At 39.9% G+C, this 27260-nt stretch overlaps 1 protein-coding gene across 2 annotated transcripts; it reads right to left on the bottom strand.

Moving 5' to 3' along the window:
• Positions 1-710: 710 nt before the first annotated feature.
• On the bottom strand, positions 711-26333 carry braf (B-Raf proto-oncogene, serine/threonine kinase). 2 transcript variants are annotated; one of them, XM_029494793.1, is made up of 20 exons: positions 26189-26333; positions 17371-17472; positions 16985-17272; positions 15517-15620; positions 14204-14306; positions 13972-14120; positions 13303-13422; positions 12948-13107; positions 12387-12426; positions 11693-11812; positions 10045-10181; positions 9848-9965; positions 8875-8959; positions 8579-8755; positions 8457-8503; positions 8210-8328; positions 7871-8002; positions 7260-7394; positions 5252-5405; positions 711-3814 (listed from the first exon to the last, which is right to left on the bottom strand). In XM_029494793.1, exons 1-20 carry the CDS (start codon positions 26330-26332, stop codon positions 3792-3794), a joined length of 2457 nt encoding a protein of 818 aa, XP_029350653.1. In that variant the 5' UTR covers position 26333; the 3' UTR covers positions 711-3791. The 2 variants fall into 2 exon arrangements, with proteins under 2 accessions (XP_029350653.1, XP_029350654.1); XM_029494794.1 differs by lacking the exon at positions 11693-11812.
• Between the last annotated feature and the right edge of the window lie 927 nt (positions 26334-27260).

Here is a 27260-nt window from a genome sequence, read left to right on the forward strand (position 1 = left end):
CATTCAATTCCGTTTCAGTGTCAGGTTTCAACATTGATTCAGTGTGATTTTGTTATCTGGTAAGTGCCCAACTGAAGCTCAAGTGGTTGGAAGAAGAGCTGGCTATGGGCTGATAGTGTGTTTATGATTTCAGTTTTTGCACTTACTGTTTTATAATTCTATATTACAAATTGAGTCGAATTATTACCACAAAGGTAATAATTTTCACTATAGCATTTTATAATTAAAAGTAGGGTGAAAAGGGTTAGGGTAAGTAGAATAGATTTTTTTTTTTTTTTTTTTTAAACAGATTTTCCTGACAAAGTCAAAGTCTTGATGTAATGCAGAATAATATGCAACAGTTACAAAGATTTACTCTAGTAGAGAGATGGTGATGTTGTTCTCCAATATTAATTTTCACATTTTGATACATCTCTGAGGTTGAATGGGACTTACTCCAGCACTTCTCATGGTCTATGATCAATGACCTGGTCTTAATGTCATCTCATATGTGTCTATCTACTCACGAGTGTTTTGTTCTGGTCCTGGTTCTCTTTTTGATTCCATGTTTCATTTTCTCAGAAGCACTCATGAGGTCTATATGCATTAAAGCTCAGACTGGTTATTGTGCGTTTGTCTCCCTACAGAAGTATATGCTGCCACAATGTGGACATAAATTTTCAGTCAGTGAATCATTACACAGCACAATGATGTACACAGACAAACCAGGCAACAGTTTTCATGCACTTCTTTAATATATCAGTTTTTCATATTCACAACAAATACATTAAGCTTTTTCTTCTTATGATACAGCCTTAAATATTTTTTACACTCACCATTTTCCTTGAAAGTCTGCCTATCAAAATGTCTTCATCTTTATTTGAACTTTTAGAATTTGTTACATTTGTGATCTCCATGCCTCCTAGCAAACTGACAATATTTCCTTTGTACAATTATTTACATGTGAAACCAAATAAAACGAAACAGATCTCTATGTTCGCCATGACATGATAGTTCTCAGTGAAGAGGAATTGTCTGGTTTAAATTGCAGGCAAGGAAATGGGGAGGGGGTATTACAGAGGAAAACTAAAGGAAAGTGACTATAGGGCAATGCTAAAGAGAAAGTTGTGCGTTTTGTTTGTTTTAGCAGAGGGTGTGTGGTGAGATCAGCAGGGTAGGTGACAGAGCTCAGTGTTTCCTACTGTGTCCTCCCTCTGAAAAACATACTGTATATCAGAGATAGTATTCTCATAAAACACAAAGCAGGAAAATAAATACAACATACACCACTTAAAGACTGCCATTTCCTTCCTCAGGTCCAGCCATGTTGACAAACAGCAAATTACCTCTGCAGCAAACAACAAACTGGTGGAGGACCAAGGATGTGTCATTCAAGTTCAATACTTTTTTTTAAAGGACAATTCTTGATCCAGGACAATAGGAGTTCCCAATTCAAAAGTGCACTTACTGCTCCTTCAGGACATATCATAGGGTTTTCATCATCATTTGAGCTCCTAAGACTTTAGGTCTGCACAGGCTCAGTTCACCTTTACAAGAAATTCTCAGCAAATAAAAAAAGCTCTAGAAAAAGCAAATAAATAAACCTTGAGCAGTGTTTTGACAATTGCTCTACTAAAAGGTCACACATGAGCTGCCATGCCCTATTATAGTAACAAGAAGTGTGAGATCCACATGCAGAAGAACACCACAATATGGTCAAACCCACAAACATCTCTTATTATTATGTAAATAGGATCAGGTCAGTGGTCAGTGGTCAGCTCCAGCCTTCATCTCCTAGTTCAGACTCTTCCCACTTGTGCCATTCCTGTTTGGACACATGCAATACTAAACTCTGCTGGTCAAAGGATTACACAAGTGGTGCACTGAAACTGGTGGACTTCTCCTGAGAATAAAGTCAATAATATGAGAAAGATATGGTAGCATGACCTTGGACAAAGTAAGTGAAGACGCCACAACAAACATGAAGAAGTTTGTTGTATGCATGGATTCTGCAGCTGTACACCTAACCTTCAAAATTATCCATTTATCAAGGGAGCTATTCCCAGTGCCCACAGTATGGCACTGTATGGTACGGTGTGTACTGTGTGACACTAGCTTCTGAAGGGTGCCGATCAAAACTTCCTTCATAGCAACATATTAACAGTGCAGCCCCTGCAGGTGAATCATGCATTAGGTAGATGTTCGGTCATCAGAGTTCAATAAAAAAGTCAAGGCATGTCTGTCGACTGTCTCTACAAAGTGCAAGTACATGAGTCACAAAGACTAAAACAAGCATCAAAATAAAGACTCAGAGTGGCTCTGAAAATGAATTCACGAAACAATAAGATTCACATAAATAAGTAAATATCTGCAGGCCTGCCTGTACAGAAAAAGGCAAACAATGACTAACAAAATAAAATTAACCTATGACACCAAAAACCCCTAACACATTGGAATAAAAAAAGGACAGGTGTATGCATGTAGAAAAGGTCAAAGATGTGACTGACAGAACATAATCAGAGGGAATCTCTAAGAGATCACTGGTGATTTCAGCAGATTACATTGCAGTTGCAGTAACAGACTCCCATTTTTACCTGAGTGCAATATTAAAGCCACGTGATTAAACCAAAACAATCACAGGATATGCACTCTGCACAATGGATTTGAGGTGGGGATCAGAAGAAGCAGCTTTGGTTCAAAGATGGGGGGTAGTATTTTTGAAGTTTAGAGAAGTCGCAAGTACACCCTCATAAGCAGGGCAGCGGCTTGGCTTTGACTGTGTTCTGTAAAGTGCCTCACTCTGAAGCACTTCTGCGGTCAAACCAAGTCTTTAACTACAAACCTAGAACCACAACCATCTCCACCTACTTTCACACAAACATGGAATAACTAGTCATTTTAGACTATGTTCTTCATAGGGAACCAGAAATCTCTCATGTACCTTCATCAACCAAAAAAATGCATCTTTCCTTCCAAAGAATAGCATAACTTATGGACCTTATCCTACTCTCACATGCAAATCTCACAACTGTTCCATTACCAAAGGTGTCCAAATATGTTAGAGGTAAACAAGGCAGAATACAGTCTCTCAAAATTGGGCACCATTAAGCACAAAGAGATAAAAACAGAGCGAAGGCCTGTGCTGCGAAACTGGAGGGAGGCTACCCTCCTATCAAAGGAAACAAAAGACAAAAAGCTCAATCTTACCAACTGCTAGCAAAAAATTTGAAACATGAGAAACAAATGAAAAAGTAAAAACAGATATATATTCAAGTCACCTTCCTTTGGGATTAACCCTTGTTGGGTGACCTCTGCTCTTCTCTTGAACAGGCTATGTGTCTGAGCATCCACATCAGCTGTTAGATAGGAGGCTGCTCTCTCCCTGCCCTCACTCCAGTGCAGGTCAAGAATCAGCTGAAAACCAGTGTCCCTCCTTTCCACACAGGGAATTGTTAGTTGAGCGTCACCCAGAACCCTGTATTCTCATAAGAGTTTTCATCCCTCTCTCCTTCCTCTCACCTTCTTTTCCTTCCAGCAGGCTAGAAAACTGTTTGGGTATGGATATTTTTTCCTTTTTGTGTCATTCAAGTTGCTTTTTTTCTTCCCTAATTCAGTTTAGTGTGTGGCTGTTTGCCTGCTCCACAGCTTTTTGTTGCCTCAGGTAAGGTTGCCTTCTTCAGCGTGATGGAAGAAGAAAACAGCCGTTCTTTGAGACAAGTTTTTCTTTTTTTTTCCAGTGATAAATGAATCCACCGCAGGGAGACAAGAGTTTAGAGAAGTGACGAGGGACAAGCTGCTGAGATCTGCAGCACTTATTTGAATGCTGAAAACTCCCCTGAAAAATAAGACAGAAGTTGAATTAGTAAGCACTTAGCCATCAGCTGTTTGCCCAACTGAAGCCAGTGAAATGTATTCTCCTTTCAAAAACCTTAAAGATTCAGTGATATCAGTGGGAAGAACAGATTATAGGACAGGTACATAAATGGCAGTATGTCTGCCTATTTTCTATGAAAAATTAAAAAACAGTTTCAAATAAAACTGATTTTGTACTGATTTTTATTAATTCTACAGAGCAGCCACTATAGTGGGGTGTATAAAAATAGGCCAGGTGGAAATAAAAAGGAAATTTTAAACGTGCAACCGCAACCTTTAAAGACACCAATACTTTATTTACCATGCTGACATTTTAACAAGTACTTTAGATCACTTGAGATTGTTTTTTTTTTTTTTTTAGGAAGAACATTTAATCCACCTATGCATTTATGTCTATCATGCTGTCATTCTGTTCGCTGGTTTTGAAAACCCCAAATGAATGAATAGGGAGATGAAAAAGCAACGAAATAAGATGCAACTGTCTGTGGGATGCTCATCCCCACTGGTTCACTACATTCCAACACTTCATTTCACTTTCATATTCCTCTCTCTCTCAGAGCAAAAAAAAAAAAAAAAAAAATCATAGAAACCGCTGGATGTGAAATTAAGTCTAAGATATACTTCTGTCTTTTTATACCTTCCAAATTCATGCTAATCATTTAAACTTTAAAAGTTTTAAATTTAAAGTGAAAGACTTGGTCACAAACATTCACATTAAAAGTCATCCAGCAGCTAATAGGACAGGGGTCGGCATCCCGAGGCTCTTTCATCCCTCTGCTGTGGCTGTGACCCTGCGGCTTAGAAAAAATGATGTCTATTTAATTTAACATTGAAATAAAACGCCATTGTCCCCCCCCCCAAAATCAAAATTTACATCCTGCATTGTTTGCACCACCTGTTGCTGACAGGTTGGTGACTACTTTATTAATTCTTTTATTTCATAAATGCAACGAACTACAGTTCTTATGTAGATAGCATAATTGTCAAACTATCTTCTTTATAGCAGTCAAATAGGTTTTGTGACTCCAGGTGGGTTTTATTTGGTGGGAACCGTGCCCAAATGGCTCTTTTTATGCTGAAGGTGGCTGACCCCTGTCCTAGGACATTAGCATAAGGGATTCTGTGCAGGATTCTTCAGTTATTCCTTCAGGGTGAGTTCTTCCACATTCAGTCAGCAGGAAATAGAGTTCACGGTGAAGCACATTTGAATCAATCAGGATTGACGCGGATTAAGACAACAATGTGGTCTGATATGTGCAGCATTTCTACCTCTGTATTTTTAGTTATTTCTACACATGTTCATTGTTCCCATTACTTTCTTCTTCCATAGTTTCATTTATTCACCTCAAGTGTACCTAAGCAGTGCTGGTGTGACAGAGACGTATATGTGTGGACTCACCATAGCCACCAGCCTGGATGGGGGTTTTGGGTGAGGCGCAGGCATACAAGCTGAAGTCCTCTGTCTGAAAGCCGGCTCGGTTTAATGAAGGTTCCGAGGCGCTGCGGTGGATTTTGGGTAATGAGCGAGCAAGCAGCTCAATGGATGCCAATATCTGACAGAAACACACAACAGGTATAGATTCAGGATCAGTGTAGTGACCCGCACCAGAACCAACATGACAACAGGATGTTTATGGAAACTCTTTGCAAACCTCAACAAGTTGATCTACTAATGGCATTCCTCACTAGATTTAATCACTGACATCTTGCTTCTCCCCTTTCACAAAAACAAACTTTCTCACAGAATAAACATTTAAGATGATTTCAGACAGTAAGAGTCAAAGTATCACCCCAGGAACCTATAGCTTCAAAAACTCAAAAAGCCACATGAAACAGACTATGCTTTTCCTGATACCCTGATTTTCTACGATACAATTCTACGAGATTCTACGATACACTGAACTGCTGTTTCTTAATGTATGAAAACTGTGTTATTCATGTATTCATGAATTTAATTAATTTAACCACGACTACATGACCTGTTAGAATAGACTGCATGACTACTTAAAATTTTTGCTATATTAATAGTGAATTGTTCTTAGTTTATATTTTTCATGGTGGTATTGCCTTTTTTCCGTTTTCATTGTTCTATTGCTTACTTTATGATCTTCGTTGCTCAAATGTATTTGAATGTTGGCTATTGTACTGACTAATGTAGACTATTCATGAATGTTTCATTCCAACATTAGTTAGCTAGTCCAGATGAGTTAGGGTTAGGGTTCACCTATCTAGCCAGAGACTTTCCAGAAAATGTCACACTGCGGGAGCGTTGCTTGCCAATTTACAGAAAGAGACATCACCACCAGAGGGTTGCCTGAACTGAAGCTGCTTGTGTCTACACCAGCCAGCGGCGCGACTGAGAGACAGCTGAAAAGGAAGACGTAAACGTTTCTTTCTCACTGCTGCATCAGTTGGTGTGGCATTAATCATAGGACACGCTACCTCAAATATCCACTATCAAAATTTATTGCTAATCATATCAGTTTTCACCGAGATCAAATCCATCACTTATTGTTATAAAGTTGACTCATAAATAAAACCTATGTAGCTTCATTAAGCTGACCTGGTCGTGTATTTATTACTGCATTTTGTTAAATAAATGAACATTTATTCTTATACCATTCAGTCTAAATTTGTTAAAAAGTGGTTTTATCCATGGTTATCCAAAAGAACGCCTTTAAATTGTATGAGACTGATGTTTCTTGCTTTTCATTAAATGCAAGTGACACCCCGTTTATTAAATATTATGACTAAATGTATTGAGGTGTATTACTATCACAACAATCAATGTAATAAATAAATGCTTTCCATCAGAATCAAAGCCAGTTACATTCGTTGGACACAGGGGGTCAATGGAAGTACAGGTGTTTGCAAAAGAGAGGCGCCCCGCAGAGACACTGGCTTCTGTGTTTCTGTCTAAAACTAAAAGGAAAGAATTATGTTCTCAAACCCTTCCTGGAAGAGCTGACAGTGCTTTTCTTCTTTAGTCAACTGCTGCATTATTGCGCTGAAGTGTGCATATAACGAAGTTATATGTAGGAGTGTAGAAATAGAAGAATTTAGTTGCTGTTCAGTTGAGAATGGAGATCCATGGAAGAGAAAAGCTGTAAAATATTATATACTAACAATATTAACTTTGTGGCCTCACATACAGCAGCTCATTAAACCGTGTGTCTCATTAATCTACATTTCTGTCAGATGTTGTTTGGACTCCTCAAGTCAGAAGTTGGGGGAATGAGCAAAATGTTAAATCAAAGTGAGGACATCAGAAATGAAGAATAAATACCTCATTCTCTCTGCTTTTGAGGTTGAGAAAAACCATTTTTATTGAATTTATTCAGCTGCAGTGGCCTGTCTTTAATGGAACCAATGTGGCCTTCCCAATGAAATCTATGATTATTTCTCACCTGTGGGAAGAGAGGTCGCTCCTCTCGCTTTTTCTTCAGGCAGTCAGCCATCAATCTCTTCATTGCCTTGGGACAGTTGCTGCGCACCTTACTGAGGTCAGGAGAAAGGTAACCTCGACCCACCATGAATATGATCTGTGGAGAGAATAATTTAACTATTATCAGAGATAAATGGCATTCTGTAAAGCTGTCGTTGCACTAGACAAATGTGAGTGGGCTGTGTCACTATGATAGTCTATACTCTCATTGTTGATTGATTGTGGACTGGCGACTTGTCGAGCCCACCTCACCCCACCCTCACCCCATGTGAGCTAGGAACGGTTCCAGCATCCCCCGCGACCCAGAAACAGATAAGCGGAAGAAGATGACTGAATTAATTTTTATCTTTTTCTTAATAATAATAATAATAATAATAATAATCAAAATGATTCATTAATTAAATTAGATGAGAAGATTATAATTAAGTGCCTTTGGATGTTGCGTGGCTAAATAGAGTTTCTTAATTGTTTCATTATAAAATATTTTTAAAAATTTTATTAGAAAATGTATTTATAAAAGAAAATCAATCCTTTCACTGAGAATTCAGAGATGTGTCTGAGCAGTCCTCTCACCTGGTCCCTGTTGTTAATGTTTGAGTAGGGCAATGCTCCTGACATGAGCTCGTACAGCACAATGCCAAAAGCGTAGACATCTGACTGGAAGCTGTAGGGGTTCTTGTCCTGCAGCCTGATCACCTCTGGAGCCTGAGAGAGCATGAATTAGAAGCTGTTACTTGACAAAGTAAAGTTTTTCTAGACAATTCTACTGCTGACCAGACAAAAGTGAATGTACATCAACTTGTACATCAAGTCGTTCCCCTAACGATCCTACTCTTCTCAAAATATTTGTAAAGATTCTATTAAAAATTGATCACTGATCACAATCTGAGGTTAAAACTGAGGGTCACTGACCATCCACAATATAGAGCCAGAGAGTTGTTCAAACTGATGGGAGCCACTCCAGCGGGACTTCACTGTAGCCAGGCCAAAGTCACCGATCTTTACTGTCAGATCCTCGTGGAGGAAAATATCTGGAGGAGAGCAAGTCATGGAAACAGCATGTAGCAGTACTGTTTCTAAGGTCATAGTACTTAAATCTTGCTTGACTCTTATGTCACAAACAGATGAAATGGTTCAGCAGTAAAAAGCTTAAGGATACTGTTGCTCTTCAGATCTCTGTGGATGATGGACTTGGCATGCAGGTAACTGAGGAGGAAAAAAGAGGTAGTTAGACGACTCCACATTTACTGAAATCTTCTTTTGTATCTGTGAGGGACTCACTCCATGCCCTGAGCTGTCTGCCGAGCAATGTCAATAAGCTTGATCATCTCAAACTTGGTTTCAATGATGTGCAGGTGGTGGTACAGACTAGAACCTTCACACCACTGAGTCACTATGGCCAGTTGAGGCTTGGTGGTGTAGCCCATGAACAGCAAGATGTTCACATGACGCGTTTTCCTTGGTGGATACACACAGGGTAAAGAAAACTGATGTCACATTAATGAAGTGTCTTGTACAGGGCATCTGTACTCATCTGTTTGTGGTGCAGTACAAAAGAAAAAGATGGCAGAAGTTACCTGAGGACCCCCACTTCATTCTTGAAAGCCTGGAGCTGTTGTGGTGTAGGAGCAGTAACATTTAACATCTTCACTGCCACATCACCTGAGAGGGGAAAAGAGGCAAGGAAAGCAGAAAAGAAGAGACATGTTATGTTTCACCATTGCAAAATGCTATCTGACTGACTGGCTATCTGAATCACTGATTGACTGTCTCATGGACTGTTTGGCTAGATTACTGACTGAAAGATCTTCACTTGTTAGCCGTGCCTGGTGCAGTTGTAGTTTTGGATTCAAACAGCATCTGTCCGAGGGTTCTACCAGACTGCAGTGAAACCAGGTCTACAGATCAAACACAGGAGGTAGAATATAAAGACCTGTGTCTACCAAAAGTCTGTTACCTTCTGGAGATGACGTAAATAAAGACTAAATGACCGAGGCTGTGAGGCGTGTGACAGAAAATAAGAACACTATCTGTTCTATTCTTCTCTCTGATCCATCATTCATCAGTGAACAGAACTGAAGTCACAGTTCTTTTTGACACAAAGTTAAGGCCATTTTGTCATTCTAAAATCAGTATTAAATCACCCTGCCCTGCATCTGGTACCTGTCTTGCAGTCAACTAATCCTGCAAAAGAGGAAAAGAATGCCATGTTAGTTTTGTATTAGTCCATATCCATATACCGCTCAAAACCCAGTGGTTGTACTGAAAATATATATATAAAAAAAAAAAAAACACAACAACAAAAAACAAAGACAGAATATATAGTGTTTTCAGAAGGGTTATTACAGTGGGATTTTTTCTATATTTTTTCAAGGCTGGACTCAATCACACAGAGTGGTCTACTGCTGAGTTGCCTTGAGGCAAACAAACATAGTGGTGAGTCAATTATCTCCCAGTCTTTAATAAAATGTGATGAATGTACTTGCTTATTTAACAGAGTTGTGATTTGATGCCCAATCTTCAGGTTGGAGCGGTGTACTGTGGTCTTACCATGCCACTTTCCCTTGAAGACAGTTCCAAAAGATCCAGAGCCTATCCTCTGGCCCAAAGTGATCTGACCCTCGGGGATTTCCCAGTCATCACTGGAGTCCCTTCTCCCAAGGGTTTTCTGTTGTGCAAGACACAAAAAGTGAGCACGCACGCACACACCTTCAGATGAAATGGAATACCCTGCATCAATCTCTCACCATCTTATTGCGATCCTCAGATGAGGACGAGGACTTGCGCTCCCTCTGTTGACAGGGCGACTTCTGTGGAACTTTGACATTGGTCAGAGAGCCAGGTAAAGAAGCAGGGGGTGTGGCTGACAGCCCTGTGGTGGAGCCTAAAGGGGGATCATAGTTGAAGGGAAGAGAAACAAAGAGAATGAGAGACAGGTCAAAAGAAAATGAGATGAAGCAGAGGACTAAATAGGGGAAGGTTTAAGTAAGGACTATCGGTTGTGTTTGCATTTGGTTACATGCACGGGGGAGAGGTGAAGGGGTGCTCTTGTTGAATGGCAGTTTATTGTTTTAATCTATAAATCACAGTCACATCACTGTTATGAACTTCATCTGTCTCAAATTACAAAGGATATGATGTCATCTAAGAGTAAGTCAGCTGATTTAACCTGCTGTCTGTTTACTATTTACAACAAAATCACAGATAGAACTGATCCACGAAGAATGAAAATACACAGCTCAGTATCAGCACTTTGAAGATTTGTCATAAGTTACCTTCATTATGAGCGCCGACCCCAGTCATCTGGACAGAACACACTGAGCTTGACAACAGTAAAATTTATAGAACTTTTGGAATTTTGATTGAAAAAACTTCCAATGTGGTTTTAAACTTTCTGTTTAAAATAAAGATCAAGATTTATTAAGAAAGACATGGCTGCCATCCATAAAAGTCTTTAAGAAGGAGTCACAGGGTTTGTCTTAGGTTTACTCATTAACTTTTAGAGTGGTTAGGGTAAAGCATCTTGGGTGATTTCCTTAGGCTAAGACAGCAAATATGTTTACCAAGAGACTTTGACCCTTACCCATAGGCCTCTGTGGTGATGAAGGCCACTATGATGGAGATTGTAAGTTTGACATTTGGGCTTTTAAATCACACAAAAACTCAATTGCCATATAGAGGCTGTAAAGAAATGCGGTAGTTTTGTTTAAAAGTACCACTACTATTTTCCATTGTTACTTCTGCTAAAAAAATAATTTTCTCCTTATTCTAATATTTACTAGTGCTTGCATTTTTTTCCCCCATGGCATCTCCTCTCCTCCTGCCCCCGCCCCCCCTTTAACTACTCCATAAAAATTACTCTAGACCTGTTCTAGATGTAAAGTCAGCCTTGATGTAATTGTGTTATAATTTGGCACTTTATAAATAAATTTGATTTAATATTACGCAGTACTGCTTGTGATGTTGCTGTATAAAAATCTGATGTTTTGTGTCTGCTTTCACATTGGAATTTCACATTGAATTCATTTTGGAAGAGGCTAAAGCTCCCCTGATGCTCAGTGATAACTATTTTATACAATTGTGCCAGTTTGAAATTGATCTGAACAACCTTTTGATTTCATTCCTCAGAGTTAAATAGTTCAAGGAGGGGATCAAAGCACCATTCACAGAATAAGAAGAGTCACATCAGAGTTGTGCTGAGACCAGTGTGTAGTCTGTGTGCTGTCTGGTGTGGCACAGTGAACATGTGAGGGCATAGGGACATAGAGGGGAGAGAAACATGTACACAGTGGATGTGACATAGGTGAGGGGAGTTGGGTATGGCGGTGGTGATGGGGAGGGAAGGGGGGGGGGTTGCAGGTTGAAAGACACAGGACCACACGGAAGCCTAACTACCTCGGAAAACAGGTTCAGGCTCAAAATCAAACACTATGTCATTGGGGTAGGAGTATAGGAGGGGACTTGAGGTCCGTGTTCGGTGCTTCCTCAAGCAGCGGACGGGGTGGGTCGGGGGGGCTGCAGGGCAAAGAGAGACAGACATACCATCACTGCTTCTCACCCTGCCCCTCTCACCTCTAACTGTCCAAGGACAAAGCTTAGCTCATGAATAAAGAGCCCTCCTACCACACTACAGTTATCATGTTAGCTTGGTTCTATTTCCATATAGCCAACTGTAAATTTCTCATTTAGGTGTTCAGATGATACCAGTCTCATCTGAGTGCAGTACATTAAGCAGGGAATCACCTGGTACCATCACAACCATAGTATCCCTCTAACAACTTCCTTGTAGTTTCATTTTCAATTAACTCCTTCATGAATTTGAGGAAAAAAAAACCCACAGTAGCCAGGTGTGTTCCTAGAGATCTTGCCTGGCAGCTCTGGCTCTAAGTAAAACCTTTGGCTTTTAAAAAAAAAAAAAAAAAAAACGGACCCATAGATCTGAGAAAACTTGTCACCTGAGCTCCTGCTCAACTGACTCAAGTCCTCGGGTGTGAATTTACACACACACAAAAGACCAAGACCACGCAGACGGAGGATGGTGGGAATAAAGGCAATAAATTAACCTGAGGTTTGATATTGTGATCCTTACCTCCATCTGACCTTGGCAGGCCCTGATCTCGAATTAGGTCCTGAAATTAAAGAAGGAAGAAAATGATAACATTATAAATAAAATAAAAGCAGTCTCAAAAACCATATTCACTGCAGCAGCTTATTGAAGAATGGTCATTGAAGCAGCTTCATAGCTTTTCGGGTGATGTGACAGCAGTTTCAACAGGAATATAATAGTGCAGTAACTATTGATACCTACAAGTAACAACGTAACATCTGGATTTACACAGAATGGACACGTGGGCTTCACTGTAAATAATAATAGCCCAAAATGTAGTTAACAGCAATTTTCAAAAGATTCAGGATGCAACAATGGCAGTTTAGGACTTGTTACAACACATTGCCAATGGTCCAAGGGAATGGGTATTTAAAGGGCCATGATGATGACTGGCCTACCAGTCCTACTCCTACTAGCACTGACCATAGCCCAACAATATTGCAGCTTTTTAATTTGTGGAATAAGTGAAACTTACTCCGGCCAATCCTACTTCAGAAGGTTTGGAAGTACATGTAGCTGTCAATCCAAGGAGGACAGACTCACATCAATGTTGACAGGCTCAATGGTGTTAATATGGACATTGGGAGCAGAGGAAGAACGGTCCCGCTGGCCAAACTGGTTGCGGTGGTCTTCCTCGCTGGAGCGGAAACTGGGAGGGATTGGTATGGACTTGGACGGTGACACAGTGGCATGAGATATAGACCTAGAAAGGGGAAATCTGTTAAAAAAAAAAACAACCCACCACACACGACATATCGAATGCACAACTACAAAGATGAGGCCAAAAACATCACTGTAATGTCTTTGGTGGAAACCATGTAAGAATAATTTTAAAAAAAGCATTTAAATTGAATGATTTTTCTTATTCCACTGAGAAGAGTGAAGACAAAGGACTCACCCAGTCGAGTCAGATGGGGGAAGCGATGGACAGGCCTCAGACACCGGGGTAGTTCCCTCTGAGGAGACCTCCTCCTGGGTGAACGGGTGATGCTCAAAGAACTTGGACACAAGCAACAAACTGCAGAACACATACAAATTATTCAACTTCAGCATTAAAACACACGATGGACCAAAATACTATGGTCATGTGAAAGACAAAAGCACAGCACAGATGCTGGTCAAAGGGATGATACAGTGTAACCAGAGTTTGAGCCTTTGGGGCAATGACCAATTAAAACTAAATGTCCTTTGACAACACCTTCCACCTAGTTAACATTAGTTCATTTTAGATATTTATAGAGATTGCTTCAGCTTTGATCTCTTCAATCAGTCCCAAAAAGACTGCTGAACCAGTACTATTCAATTAGCTTCAGTAGTATACAGCTGCAAATAAAGACATTTACTGGTGCAGGCTCTTGTCCAGCACCTGTCTCACCTAATTAAAATGGTTACATAAATGGCGTCTTATTAAATTAATAAAAGGCCTGTTTTGTTTGATGTGAATTATGTTTTCATCGTGTACCTGCAGTTGGAGAATGTGGTACTGAAGGAAGAGCAACAGGAAAGGTCCAAATCACAGTCTGCTATCATAAGTTCTTTGCCCTACTTGCTGAATTTTGTCACTTACTCAAGCTGATCATAGTTGACACACATGAGCGGAACCTCAGTACTGCAGCGCTGGTGGAACTTGTACCCACAGGTTTGACAACGGAAACCCTGGAACAGCAGCTTTCTACAGAAGTCACAAAAGGCCAGAGTGAAGAAGGTCTTCCTCACCTGTCAAAGAAAGAAACAGTCAGACCCAGGTAAGGCCAGTCCACCATACCATATTACCTGAATCTTTGTCTGATGTGACTTACAAAGTTGTGTGTGGTGAGTGGCACATTCTCCAGTACTTCCACATGTAATTCCTCTCCTGTCAGCCAAGAGATGTCTGTGTCCCAACCAATTGGCTTCTTCTCCCTGACACGGGAAGTAAATGGTATAGTCTGGTTATATCTTCATGCATCAGTCTACATTCAATGAAACAGCAAAATGTAACGTTAGAAAGGTTGGCAGATGTATAATAAGATTTCACATTGATTATTGAGTATTTAGTTTGTTTGCGATGACACTTGATATGCAGCTCAGGTGCCCCCACCTGTAACATATAATAACTGTACCTTTGAAAGAGTAACCTGATCTAGTTTACTTGGACGATGGATGACTCCATGAGGACAGCGTGGACATCAGATTTGATGTTTATACAGTGCTAATGGCAGACAGCAATTACACATGGTCAATCAAAAAATATCTAAGGGGGCGTGGTTCCCCTGGAAGGGACATGATCCCTCCTGAATGCTTTTCTTAAGACGTTCAGGGGAAATTGTCAGTTTTTGTGTTATAGATTATATTTCTTCTGCTAATAAAGGTTCATGACACATAAAACTAATTTGTCAATGTTACATTCTATATGTGCATGAAGTGTGCACTCAAATTCATACATTTACATAATTACCTCAATGCACCACTGTTGTTGAGGAAAAACAACCAAAACTAAAACAATTTGGGTTCACCAAACAAACAAAAACAAGCTTAGAGTGCAATGGCTACAATTACGAAGGGAAATAGGGCTGCCCAAAAGCCACTGTGTACATCAAACCCTGTATAAAACAACATCTCTCAAATCCATCATTGGTTGTCTGCAGAATCCTATTCAAGACTATATGGGCCACTCAATTGAAAGTGTAAAAATAGTTTAGAAAGAGTTTGGTCTAGACCTGCACTGTATAAAGCGCCTTAATGTAACTGTGTTTTGACTTGGTACTATGCAAATAAATTTGATTTGATCTCCCAACACAAGACCCATACTAGAGTTAATAACTCACTTTCCAGAGCAAATAAGTGTGGGTGGAAGGGGGTGGGGGTGGAAATGCATCAATTCATTGTTACTTAATTATTATAAAATAAGAATGCAAGAGGCATTGTGCATGATTCTTGCCACTTCTGGTTTTCTGAATTCCCTCAATGTATTTAAACATGCTGTGGAAAAACCGCAGGAAATATTAAAAATTCCAAGCCCCCCAAAAATATGTGGAGTTTGCTTGAATTTGCATTAATTATTGAAATTCCAAGCATGTGATATACAGGTGAGACTAATTTACTATACAAGTATAGATATGTTAGAACTTACCCATCCTGTATCCTGTAAACAGCACAGCACTCTGGAATAAGGCCTCGCATCATCAATGCTTTCTTCAGCGAGTCTCTAACAGTCATCCCACAGCGGGCTGGCACCTGAATACAGCACACCTCACTCACTGCCATGACACATGAAGCTAACAACAGAGGCCAAACAGCTGAGCCTAGAAGGATTGTAGGATCTGAGTGAGAGGTTCCCTACCACATTGTGCATTTGTGATCATTGTTTTAGATGTGGTGTGTGTGTGTGTGTGTGTGTGTGTGTGTGTGTGTGTGTGTGTGTGGGCGGGGGGGAGCATCCAAGTTCCAAATATGATGAAAGGGTGAGGTCTCAGAGTCACATCAACAAACATATTTTCTTTCAACACATTTGTGTCACACGTGTAAACTTCCTTCTGGGATGGCCCAGTATAAAGAGATCTGAAATGTGCTTGAAGTATATCTGCCTCAAACAACAAGGTACACTGTCACATGACATCTGAGAGCCAGGTGTTCAACAATGGTCCATTTTATGACAGCCACCAGTTTGCCACATAGTGTAAATGTCAGCAGAGATACTTGAAGTTACTTAGAAACTAAGCTTAAAAGAAATAACATATGTCTGTATCAGACAGACTTTGGTCTCCCTGTAAATACAGTTTTGGTTTGTATAGTCTTTGATCTAAATAAAGAGTTTTCAGATTCTAACAGTTTTGTATTTTTGTTAGGGATGCACCAGTACCAGTATTGGGTATTGGACCAATAGGAGTACTCGTACACTTGCTCATAAAATGGCCACCAATACCACTTTATGGCAGTGCACGGTTTACAACACTTGGCTATAAGAATGAGGAGTCATGTCAGCAGTGTGGAGCTATTTTCAGGAAAATGAGAGTAACAAAATCAAAGCAGAATGAAAATTATGTCCAGCAGAACTCTCGAGAGGAGGGCCAAAATCATGTTAAAAGCACTTTTGTTAAATGTCAGTACTCAGTTTTTACTGAGTATCTTAGTAAGTGTTCAATGTTGAATATCAGTATATGAGAATTTTGTTAAATTTGTGTTTGTCACAATTTTCGCTGCAGTACAGTATCATACTGAGAAATATTTTTCAAATAACAGATCAACAATAACAGAACAGAATATCTGTGGTTAAAAAAACAAAAAACAAAAAACTATGTGTAACTTTATGTGTAATGGCGGAATTAGTATCGGTATTGGTGAGTACTCGGATACAAGTACTCATAACACTACTCGTTTTGTAAAAAAGTGGTATCGGTGCATCCCTAATTTTGGTTTTACACGACTTGGTGTTCCAAGATTCACACATAAGCATGTCAACATGCCTGTTTCTGTCTTCTTCCGATTTCAAAGGATTCTTTATAGCATTTATCAGTCTGAAAGTGCATAATTTCACTACTTCTTCTGTTCTACAAGCTATAAATCTGTTTTTAGTTACTTAGATCAGATATCAGACTTACCACTGTCCTTTGTTTGTTGGGCAGGAAGACCCTAACAATAGGTTTCTGTGGGGAGCGAGGGTTAGCTCGGCTGGCATCACTTGGGGTCTGCAGGACAGCCAAGGTGTTGGGGGCTGAGGGAAAGGTCTGAGCCCCACCTCCACCACCACATCCTCCCACCTTGACCTCCAGAAGGGCTGGCATGGGAGAAGGTGAGCAGGAGAAGTCCGTACCATTCCCCATGGCTTCCAGCAGCTGCTGCTCCCTCTGTTGCAGGGCATCAAGTTTACTAGTGTACTCCTCATAGGCCTGATTAGACAATACACCAGAGAGATGTCACTTAAGCAAGTCATGATGACAAATGCCCTTCTCTGCAAAATTTGTCCCTGAAGCCACAGCATTCTTACTTCCAGATAAATGGAGGGAGGATTGTGTTCTCCTCCAAACTTGTCCAGAAGAGCCTCTAAGTGTTCTTGTGTCAGTTTTATCATCTGTTTGATATTCCATATCTGTGAAGAGACATATCAAACAGTATTAGACAAGCAGTTCACATGGTTTAGTCTGTGGTCGAGAAATATATGCTTTCACACACACACACACACACACACACACACACACACACACCAATGCTAATTTCGACACACAACCAATGAAAATACAAAATAAAAATCATACAATAATTTTGAAGTGAACCAACCCAGCGCTGGTTCACTTTATCAGTTTCAAGGTGCTTGGTTATTAAGAAGTCGTATACCTTGTTGTGAAAAAGCTGTTGCACATTCTGGCTGTCTTAGCTTTGATGATGAAATATCTTATATCAACATCATCAATATCAACAACAGGAATAGTCCATTGGGAGAGAAGTAGGAGCCCCTGAAAATGCAGACTTTCTTCTTACATCTCCCCTCATAGATGTCTAACTTGGAAGGGAGTGAGACCACAATGATCTTAGCAATCCTCACTACTTGCTGGGTCAGACTATATCTCTCGGCTGGCCTGGAGATGCCCGGACATTCCCTTGCTAAAGGATATGTCCAGGGAGAGGGATAACTGGAGTTCTGTTAGACTGCTGCCCATGCAATTCAGCCCCAAATAAATTGGTTGAACATAGATTGATGGATGGACAGATCATTGCCTGTGATGAGAGCCACCACAGTTGTATCACTGGCGGAGAAAAAAAAGTGGATTAAAGATGCATCCCTGGGGGTCCAATTGCTCATTGTAATGGTACATCTCTTATCATCTGCTGGGAGAAGATAGTGTAAAAGGGTACCCAAAAAAAAAAAAAAAAAAAAAAAAAAAATCAAAATGTTCCTTCTGTCCAAGTGAGTCAGAATTCTGTGTAAGGTGGCAGTGAGTGGGGAGAGACTACTATTGGAATTAATATAAAGTTAATTACTCGCGAGAACAAGATCTTGAAAGCAACAGCATCACTGATGAACTGCTCAGAGTCAGACTGAATTTCATTGTGAAGAATAGGCCAGGGAATTTAAGAAATAGGTTTGCACACATTTCAGTATAAACAAACAAACAAAATATTGCTCAATTTGAAGAATCTCAGTGGACTAATCAAATAAAATTTATTTATATAGCACTAAATCATAAAATGCTCATGGATCTCTGACAGATGATTTGACTTGTCAACTTTCAGGGACAGCCCTAGCTAAATAACTATGGTTTAATCGGAGTTCAATTTCAATCTTTTAACCTTATTTACAAAGCCAGTTGAGTATTGAGTATGCAAAGTGTTACCCACCAGCGGTAATAAGATGGTACCTGTAAGTTTGACAATGCTATGATGCTGATGAAGGGCCTGTGGGTGGTGTCTTCTTTTTGTAGCCAGTACTGGGTTATCCTACAGACTACAATAGCTGCATTCTGACTGCAAGAACATTCAGAGGAACTAGGAACCTTTCGAACCAGGGTTAAAAAAAAAAAAAAGAAGCCTCTGAACTATTGATTTGCATAAGTGATGATGATTGGCTAAGGTAGAGTAAGATTTCATGGTAAGCCAACCAGAGGCAGTGTTCAGGTGGGCAGGTGTTTACACACAAATACACGCACACAGCAGCCTCTCACAAAATATCAGCGATAGCCTGCAGCAATGGAATGGAATGGAATAAAGTTGTTGTTTTCAAGGTAGAAGGTTTTTCTGCTTCTGTGTGTGTGAGCTGCAATGGCTCCAGCTGCAACAGTGTGACAGGTTAGTCACTGTGAGCGAGCGGAGGCACAACAATGATTGGACAATAACTCGTGAGGGAGGGCTTTTGCCTAGACAGTCAGGCACGCACACACACGCGCACCCATGCAGGGCGTACCGAATGGTGAGTAGTGTTGCATCCCGAGAGGTAAAACATCTTTCTTAGACAAATCCAAGTCCAGTTGCTTTCGATTCAATTTGTTGCCCGAATCTGAACTTTGGAGGCACAGCCTGCAGTGCTGCACATATCAGATTGGTTGAGGCGATGTTTTTTCCCCACTGTGCGAGACATCAAGAATAAAGTTGTAATTTTACAAGAAGGGGGCGTTCTAGTTAAGTTGGTCCCTATTTATAGAATATGTAGAAGCTAAATTAAAAAAAAAAACAAAACAAAACAAAACAAAAACATGACAAATCTTTCCAACGATCTGAGGGGCCATGGAATTAAACAAAACGCCGACAGTCCAGGCACCTCTCCTGAAGAAACATTGGTTGAACTGGTATTTTTATGCTCAAAAAAACAGCAGAAGTAGCAGATAAACATACTGTTAATTCAACCTGAAGAAATGTTGGTTACACTTCATTGTGTACTACTTATGTTGAAAATGAGAGCAGAAGGTTACTTCTGGTTGCACTAAATTCAAATAAAAGGTTAATGTATTTAAGCAAACAACATTTAATGCCATTAAATGTTGTTGGTGACAGTGGCAAGCGAATTAAATGACTATTCTAAATAAACGCATGACTTAATGAGAAAAATAAAAAAAATTTCACCATTACTATGACCCTCATACTTGTGATGCACAAAAGAGCCAGTTCTAATAGCCGATGCTTTATGGTGAATCAGAAGAGCCAACTCCCATTGACTGACAGCCAGGTCTCCAGTTCTTTCCTTTTGCTGCTCAGCTCACTCTCAGTGGCTCAGCTCTGCTCATATGAGAACAGGGTAGAACTTAAATGCAAACAGGTACAATTAGAGAATAGTTTTTTCTCTACTACTATTTATTCATTATTATATATTGCACATATATACAGCACATATAATAGACAAAACCAAACTGTGAAAAAGCAATATGTCACGCCTGAGATGGCCTGGTGACCTTTCCAGGGTGTACCCCACCCTCACTCATTGCATTGGCTCCAGCCATCCCCACAACCGGAAATTGAAAGTGGGAGAAGATGGGAGAAAGAGACAGCAAGCGCAATATGCTACATTAAAAAAAAAGCATGATTATAAAAGTTTTTGTTCTCTCTCTCCATCAGCAATGTCACAGCCTCCAAAAATTGTCTTGCTTTGCAAAGGTCTGCAGCAAGTGACAGCCCACCATCAACAAACTTCAGTGCAGAAAACGGAGGAGGAGCCACAAACTTCTGCTATCTGGAGGCTCTTTGATGAAAGCAGTACAGGAGATGCTCCAAAGGGATCCTGCCGCTAATGCTGTGATGGAGGTGAGACTATATCTTTATGAGCCCTTCATCCATCAAGCAGAAGACCCACTGAGCTGGTGGGAGGCCTCAGGCTTCCCATGCCTGGTGAAGGTGATGACTGAATTGTGGCAACATGTGTTCCTTCCAAAAAAAGTTTTCTCGAAGAAAAGCGCAGATATGCACAGAAAGAAGGAATCACATCTGCCCATCCAAGCTGAGGCAGCAGATTTTTCTCAATGCCACCTTGCACTGAAGATTGCGTTTCGTTCTGTTTTTGGTAGAGTGGATTTGTTTGCAGTGCTTTGTAAAGTAGTTTTTTTTTTTTTATTTATTAAAAGTATGAAGCAAAAGTAAGAATGCTTTTTTTACAAAAAAATAAAATAAAATAAAAAAATTAAAATAAATAAATATATATATATATATATATATATATATATAAATAAATAAATATAAATTTGACAATTATAAGGCTTCTCAAAAAAAAAAAAAAAAAAAAAAAAAAAAAAAGCAAAAAACCCTTGATGCAAATGGGCTTATCAACACACAAACCTTTCATATTTGCTAAATTTGGCTAAAATATGAAGCTAAAATTATACTAAATTCGGAACTGTTAAGTACCTTCTCTTCTTTGGGAGCCAAACCAAAAGAGCCAAACTTCCCATCACTACCGAATACTTGGTTGTTGATCTGCCGCTGCATGCTCACTCCTTTTAAATTGTGGTTTATTTGTTTTCAAGAATTTTGGCTTCAAGATGCAAAAGGATAAGAAAACATGATCGTTCGACTGATGACAATGGCAAACCACTCCAGCATTGTCTCGGCTACATTTTTCCAATTTTCTATATGGTTCTCTGTGTGTTTGATTCCAATTACTTGCTTTATTAAATTCATCATTAAATATTACTGCGTAAAGTTGTTTCATTGTGAATGCTTTGATTAGAGAGCAAATTTTTTCTGTGCTGTGACATTTTTCAGACACTGACACTGTAAAGAATAGGGGTGTGCCAAAAAATCTATCCAAAAAGGGTCGCAACTCTCATTTACTATGATTCAGAATTTATTTAAAATGTCCTAAAATTGATAAAAAAAACAAAAAAACAAAAAAAACAAATCCGCTGGCTGGCTGCCTCCATTTTGTATGTGGGATGTCCTGATGTCACAATGGAGCCGGTTCTGGAACATATGCATGCACGGTAAACACCAAAACAAAGAAAAAACTATAACAATGGAGGAAAGAGAGATTTAACCGGCCCCTTCAGCATTGAAGGCAACGATTTGGACTCATTTTGTTTTTACCTGGAGCCCTATAGAAAGCCCTATAAGGCCTCTGGTTTCTGTTCTGGTCCCGTCTAGTCCGGGGTCTGGTGTCTCATCTAGTCTCATTGACCAGTCTACATGTTCAGGTGCCGCACCAGGCATCGACCCGTACCTTTCTTATTGCGGGGTGACATCACTAACGACTATGCCAACACATACATTTACATCAAGTCACCAATTAACCTAGACATGATCAGGAATCAAACCACACCCACTACGCTCAAGTCGCCACACTTATTTATTCATTCATGGGAAGGGGGCGTGCATTATTCGTAAACCCCACGGAGAATTTTCCCGACAGACACATTTCTTTTTATTTAAAAAAAAAAAAAAAAAAACGTGTAAAACTATATAAAATGTTGGCCAGTTCTGTTTTTCCATCTTTATAATGAATTTCGTTTTTTGTGATTTCCGTGATTCCAGGCATGGATAAATTTTTAAAACTTAATAAATGTGAAAAAAGACACTTTAATGTCTCCATTTGTCATTCTGTCTTGCAAAGCAGACTTGAGTAGATCATGTGGATCCTTTGTACACCTATAGATTGAGGCAGAAATCATTATAAATCAAATCATTTTGAATCAAAATCCAAAAATCGGAATCTAATCAAATCGTGAGACAGTAAAAGATTCCCACCCCGAGTAAACAAGCTGTCCACCACAGACCTGTTAAACCTTAGAAACACACCAGCTACTACTGATCAGTTTGAGAGCATCTATAAGTTCAACATTAAACAAGCCTTTACATACAACTGCATCTTTTTGGTTTGGTGTGTTCACAGTTTTAATCAAGAATCTGAAGTGCTGTTGAGTCCATGAAACACAACTATGCAAGTATTATAAAAAGGTAGGCCTGGAACAATTATGCCATAAATGTCTAACCGCGATTTTTTTTTTTTTTTTAAACATAATCGCATTTGCTTTGTTTAACTGCAATTAAGGGAATTTTTTTTGGGGGGGTGCAGTTTATTTTCATGAGATGGGTCAAACGATGCCTCAAGCGCATTGATTTACAGTTGCAAAGTCAAATTGGCTTTCTAACATTAACAATCCAAAGAGAATTGGGTAGTTTTGTGAGAGGTATTGAATAATGCCCACGCTTGGTTTTCACTGGATTTCGTTTAGTGTTGTTAATAAAAGAAGAAAGAAAAAGTGTCACTTGACACTGTCCTGCTGGTCCTGTCATAATGTAGGGAGCCTGCAAGCCCAACTTGTTTCAGCTACATTATGTTTGGATGATCAGTTATTTGGGGAGGGACTTCTAGCCAAATCAGAGGGCAGAGCCCGCAAATCTGGAAGAGGTGATTTGCCGGCTATGGAAGAAAATGGTCACTGTAAAAAAAAAAAAAAAAAAAAAGCTAGCACAACCAAAAGATGAACTGCATCTTTTTACTTTTGAACTCAGACAAAATTGTTGTTTGGCCTTAAGTAGAGAATCTGATCATGTAACCACTCTGTGTGGCATTAATTTGTCCTCCACTTCCAATGTTTTGAATCTTAATTTTTGATAAGGACATGTCCTTTAACTCTCAAATAAAAACAGCATCTCAAAAATCACCATCCCTCCCTTTGCACAATTAAACAAATCGATCAGAACCTCTGCATCAGTGGATGGCCCCTCCCGCAGCTGGGCATAGAAGAGCCGTTCAGCCGGTGTGACAACATGAGTAACCCTCTCAAAACAACAATGCCCTTTTTTTCCCCATAGCAATATACATTTGCATTATTATTTAAATTGTTAGCACTTGTCCGTATACATGGTCATATCAACTAAAATGACAAATGAGATACAGTTGCGAAAAAATGCAAGAAGCAGTGATGACTATTGGACTTGGATAGAGAAAAAAGTATATTAGAAATTGGACTGATAGAGGCAATTATATTGTTAATTATTGTCAATTATTTCTGAGACAGTTGTGTAACAACATTTGGAAATGTTACAGCACTATAAAAAAAGGGTACAAACCATCAACATATGAATCAAATATTTAAGTAGCTCTACAAAAATTTGCTCACTCAGTAATCACGTTTACATGACACATATAAAAAAATAATAATAATAAACATAAAAGTAGACTTAAAGTACATGTAAACACACTAGCTTGGCTGAAATTGAACTGAAAATTGTCGGACTAACACACGCATATGATGTGATCGAAGGCTGATCTACTGCTGCATGTATACGGACAATCAGACTGGAACCGATTGTCTGGCATGTTAAGTACAAATTTACAAAGTGGTTGTCCATTGTCGTGCCAGTTTACCTCTGAATCGCTAACTTGCTAGCTTACCAGTCTTTGTTTCTTTCCACCTATGTTGTGATCTGTGACATCATAGGTCAATTGGAAATGACCCATTACCCACAAGTCGAAGGCGTGCACATCGCCACCTATCGTAGCGGAGGCGACATGATTTCAACAAATGAATCGATTTCAGGATATGACTGGTTCAACTGCTGCAGGATGAAGGCTGTCTGGCCCAATTTTAGCTCAGCCAGGCATCTCCAGCAGCACTGGGATCAAATTGGTCTACTGAAGACCCTTATTGAGCCACCTCTTTTCTTCAGTTGGACACTAAGAGCCTCTAGATGTGTGAAAAAAAAAGAGCTTTTTCGCCTTTTCACTGATGAGTGGATCTCATGACATGCCTTGACACTTTTATTCACACCAGGAGTGGGACCTGGAGGATTATATTACATAGTATGGACAAGAGTTGCCTGTCCACTTTTTAGTTACCTCTAGGTATCCCATACACACTACTGCTTATCCACCTAGGAAGAGAGAGACTGATGCATGTTTTAGGTGCATCAGTCTCTCACTGACACACTCTCTCACACACATCCTCACCTTAAAACTCTCATTATCTGCTATGTGCTTTTAACTAACAGCTCAAAAATACAGCAGTGCAGTGTTCTAGACTGAACATCCCTCAGTTATGTGCAGTAGAATGTTAAGTGACTACCTTATTTATCTGAATAATAGGTTTAATAATAATAATAATAATAATAATAGGTTTTAAAAAATGTTTATATATACATGCACGCGCGCGCACACACACGTTGGCTCCCTTAAATTCATTAAACAGTTCACACACTTTTGGTTAGTTGCAGATAAAATGCTGTTCTCCTTCTGAAGCTCTGTCAGGATGACACTTACCTAAACAAGGCCTTTTGTACTTAGTCAGCCTTGTTGACTAACTAAGCACAAAAACAAAGCTATATAGATGCTTTGATACACAGGCCCTGATCTGCAATCTCACAAAATGGCCCAGAATACCGTGAAAGGACTGGCATCAGTGTTGATGCGTTATCTGTGTCATCTACCAGCTGCTAAAGTTGACAGGCACCCAGACCCACTATGCACAAGTCTGACTGACATAGTCTCAACTATTTTGGTGAATTTCTCTTTTTTCCTTTTTTTAATGAAATTTGAGTCAGAGCCCACATCAGTGTGAAGAAGAGGTCACCCAAAGACACCTCTGATACTGAAGACACGTTAAAGAATACATAATTGTTTGAATGCAGAGGCAACATATACGACTTTAGGGGTGGCATGACACATGATGCACTTCTAAAATTCTGCTAACTGACGGGCACTGTAATGTGGTTGAAAGTGCTATCATGGTCAAGCAGTGAGGCCTCTGATCTGCAGCCCAAGGACTGATCCCCTGCTTTGGCGTTCAGTGATGAGGACACAGTCTGGCTGCTAGTTCCGCCTTTGTGTATGTATACGGAGATGGAGGCAGTGATTATATAGCCTGTAACATAAACAAAAACAGCCTATGTAACCTAGTTGCAGCCACAGAAAGACAGGCACGACTCGATTTGGCTTCCACCTCCGCCATCAAAGGCTGATGAAGCTCCGTTTCAGTGCAAATAAAACTCTGGACACATCAGACTACCGAAGAATGCTATGAAAAGTGGTATTGTATCGCTCTTCTGTCAACAGCGGTGTGTGTGCGTGTGCTATTGGCGCACCAGGTTATAGCTAGCCTCGAAGATGAACCCAGGAGCGAAAAGAATAAAGCAGGCCCGAAATAAACATAAACTCAGCGGTATAAACGCTTCCCCTCTCGCTCGTGTTGGCGTGTCGTATTTTTCTGTTAACCAGGGGATGTGGACACCTGAATGGACATTAAGCCCATTGTCTTGTCGCCTGCAATGCAGCCCCCGCGATCCATGTTACAGCCGGCGTTTCCTGAAGATTTACATCCAATTACTTCCACTCGGAGCCCATATCCCCTTCTCAGCCCAGACACGCTACCCGCCGCCGCAGCGCTTACCTCCTCATGCTGCGGACCTCCCGGTATCCCGGACGTGCAGGAGGCGCCGAGTTCTTCTATACCCCTTTCCCTAACCTGCTCCCGCTCCGCGGCGTCTCCGTTAAAGACAGGCGGTGGGGACTCGGCGTTACTCAACGCCGCCATTTTAAACTGTGAGAAAATGAGTGGAAAATAATAGAGGAAAACGCAGGGTAATGTTGAGGACAGGAGGGGGAGACAGAGACGAAGCACGCCAAGACTCATCTGGACTAGAGGGGCGGCATGGTGCCGCTACCATCAAATTTATAATTTGAGAGTTGATCATCGGTGTTGGAAGATTTGGTTTAGACATGTCTTCTCCACTTGCTACAATTTCAAGTAGACTTTTAAACTGACAACAACACACAACAACAAACTCAATTACACAGTAATAAACAGCCAAATACAGGACAGAACTTTACAAAAGGGATCAGTGATCCAAGTGATGTGTCATCTTTAACTACGATCCCATGTATCTGTTTGAGACCCCAGCAAGCTTTTGTTCCAATACACCTACAGCTCTCTTCAATTTTCTATTAAACAAACAATATTGTTTAGTTGAGAAATAGTGAATATATAATATACTAACTTTGGTAAAATCATATCAACTCTGAACAAGTTATTTCAGAACCACTGCATTTTTCCTGCGCCTCCAGGACAGTTGGTCATCCTGACATGAAGCCATATTTGTAACACCCAGTTTGCAGCAGAAACAGCCAAGTTTTCTCTCTGCATTTATTAATTTTCAGCCCTGATTATGTAGACTTTTATGTATATTTTTATAGTGATCCCATATGAAATATTTAGCTTGTCACCATGGTTTTATTATATCTATCAGACAGCAGGCTAATAAGCTTCACAAAGCTACACATTAGACATTTATTTTATTCTTGAGCTGATTAATGTGAGTTTATCTCTTGCTATGTACCGCACAAGATTGCTGTTATTTAACCTCTCCTCAAAAGACCCATATTGATCCAGATGTTCTGGCTAATTATAGTATAGTATCTAACCACTCTTTAATTTCCAAAATTCTTGAAAAGCCAATTGTATG

This window comes from Echeneis naucrates, chromosome 23, assembly GCF_900963305.1.
Source record: "Echeneis naucrates chromosome 23, fEcheNa1.1, whole genome shotgun sequence".
In the NCBI taxonomy this organism is placed as follows: Eukaryota; Metazoa; Chordata; class Actinopteri; order Carangiformes; family Echeneidae; genus Echeneis; species Echeneis naucrates.